At 51.8% G+C, this 2537-nt stretch overlaps 1 protein-coding gene across 1 annotated transcript; it reads left to right on the top strand.

Moving 5' to 3' along the window:
• Window positions 1–362: 362 nt before the first annotated feature.
• Window positions 363–1127, top strand: LOC138753089 (uncharacterized). Its single transcript, XM_069915681.1, has one exon. It carries the CDS (start codon window positions 363–365, stop codon window positions 1125–1127), a length of 765 nt encoding a protein of 254 aa, XP_069771782.1.
• Window positions 1128–2537: the final 1410 nt, after the last annotated feature.

Genomic DNA, 2537 nt, shown 5'->3' with positions numbered 1-2537 from the left:
GTGAAGAAGATACACCAATGCCTCTACTTTCTAAGGAGTCTGAGAGCATTTTATAGCACGTCCAATCTTCCATCAAACTTGTCCAGCTGCACTGTGGATAGTATACTGACTGGTTGCATCACAGCCTGGTGTGGTAATACAAGTGCCCAGGAATGCTGAAAAGAGCAAATATAGCCAGGTCCATCGCAGGCTCGCATTCATTGAAGATCTCAAGAAGGCAGCCAGCATCATAAAGAACTCCCATCACAACCTTCTCTCACTGCCACCATCAGGCAGAAGATAGACAAGCCTGAGCACCAGCACCTTCAGGTTTAAGAACAGTTCCTATCCCACTGACACTTGAACTTCCTTGTTATGTCATCATGGATAGCTCCAAAACTACCCACAGACCCCGTGCACCAAAACTACCCGCAGTCCCCCCTGCTCTGAAACTACCCACAGACACCCTGCTACAAAACTACCCATACAGCCCCTGCTCCAAAATTACCCCCAGACCCCCTGCTCCAAAACCTCCCATAGACCCCCTGCTCCAAAACAACCTGCAGACGCCCTGCACCGAAACTACCCTCAGACGCCCTGCTCCGAAACTACCCTCAGACCCCCTGCTCCAAAACTACCCATATAGCCCCTGCTCCAAAACTTCCCATAGACACCCTGCTCAAAAACTACCCATGGACAGTCGGTCCAAAACCTCCCACAGACCCCTGCTCCAAAACTACCCACAGATCCCCTGCTCCAAAACTACACATAGAACCCCTGCTCCAAAACTACCTACAGACCACCTGCCTCCAAACATACCCATGGATCCCCTGCTCCAAAACTACCCATGGTCCCCCTGTTCTAAAACTACCCACAGACCCCTGTTCCAAAACTACCCATGGACCCTCTGTTCAAAAACTACCAACAGACCTCCTGCTCCAAAACTATCCACAGACCCCCGCTTCAAAACTACCCACAGACCCCTGCTCCAAAACTACCTGCAGACCCCCACTTCAAAACTACCCGGAGACTCCATGCTCCAAAACTACCCATACAGCCCCTGCTCCAAAATTACCTACAGACCCCCTGCCTCCAAAAGTACCCATGGACACCCTGTTCCAAAACTACCCACAGATCCCCTGGTCTAACACTACTCATGGACCCCCTGCTCCAATACTACCCATGGACCCCTGCTCTAACACTACCCAGGGACCCTCTGCTCCAATGCTACCCAGGGACCCCCAGCTCCAATACTACCATGGACCCATGTCCTAACACTACACAAGGACCCTCTGCTCCATTGGTACTCATGGACCCCCTGCTCTACCACTACCCATGGACCCCCTGCTCTACCACTACCCATGGACCCCCTGCTCTACCACTACCCATGGACCCCCTGCTCTACCACTACCCATGGACCCCCTGCTCTACCACTACCCATGGACCCTCTGCTCCATTGGTACTCATGGACCCCCTGCTCTACCACTACCCATGGACCCCCTGCTCTACCACTACCCATGGACCCTCTGCTCCATTGGTACTCATGGACCCCCTGCTCTACCACTACCCATGGACCCTCTACTCCATTGGTTCTCATGGACCCCCTGCTCTACCACTACCTATGGACCCCCTGCTCTACCACTACCCATGGACCCTCTGCTCCATTGGTACTCATGGACCCCCTGCTCTACCACTACCCATGGACCCCCTGCTCTACCACTACCCATGGACCCTCTGCTCCATTGGTACATGGACCCCCTGCTCTACCACTACCCATGGACCCCCTGCTCTACCACTACCCATGGACCCTCTGCTCCATTGGTACTCATGGACCCCCTGCTCTACCACTACCCATGGACCACCTGCTCTACCACTACCCATGGACCCCCTGCTCTACCACTACCCATGGACCCCCTGCTCTACCACTACCCATGGACCCCCTGCTCTAACACTACCCATGGTCCCCCTGCTCTACCACTACTCATGGACCCCCTGCTCTACCACTACCCATGGACCCCCTGCTCTACCACTACCCATGGACCCCCTGCTCTAACACTACCCATGGACCCCCTGCTCTAACACTACCCATGGACCCCCTGTTCTACCACTACCTATGGACCCCCTGCTCTACCACTACCCATGGACCCCCTGCTCTACCACTACCCATGGACCCCCTGCTCTAACGCTATGTCGGTTCCAACATGACCTACAGACTGACTACTCCAATGTTGCCTATGGATCATCTTGTACTGTTTTCTTGCACAATGGTAACTGTAGATATTTATCTATCTTTGGTATTTATTCTTTTTAATTTAAATTCATGCTATTGTAGCCTTTTTTTTTATCAAATGCCTATTTGGTTGAAGCAAGCAAGAATTTCAATGCCTTGTGCAGTAAAAGTCCAAGTATCCGGATGCCAATAATCTGAATCACCTGAGAACCCAAAATCCACGACAACTCTCAAATGTTTTAAATTTAGCCGGCTTTTGTGTGTGTTCGTGTGTGCATAAGCATCACAGAAGTTGCAGAAATGAATGAATAAACATTTTTTTATACTT

The sequence above is a fragment of the Narcine bancroftii genome, chromosome 2 (genome assembly GCF_036971445.1).
Source record: "Narcine bancroftii isolate sNarBan1 chromosome 2, sNarBan1.hap1, whole genome shotgun sequence".
NCBI lineage: Eukaryota > Metazoa > Chordata > Chondrichthyes > Torpediniformes > Narcinidae > Narcine > Narcine bancroftii.
Note: the sequence above shows the minus strand (reverse complement) of the source record. Positions and strands in the feature narration are given on the sequence as shown.

Excerpts from the sequence above, each read along its gene's own strand:
- LOC138753089 (XM_069915681.1), top strand. The coding sequence starts at position 363 with ATGGATAGCTCCAAAACTACCCACAGACCCCGTGCACCAAAACTACCC.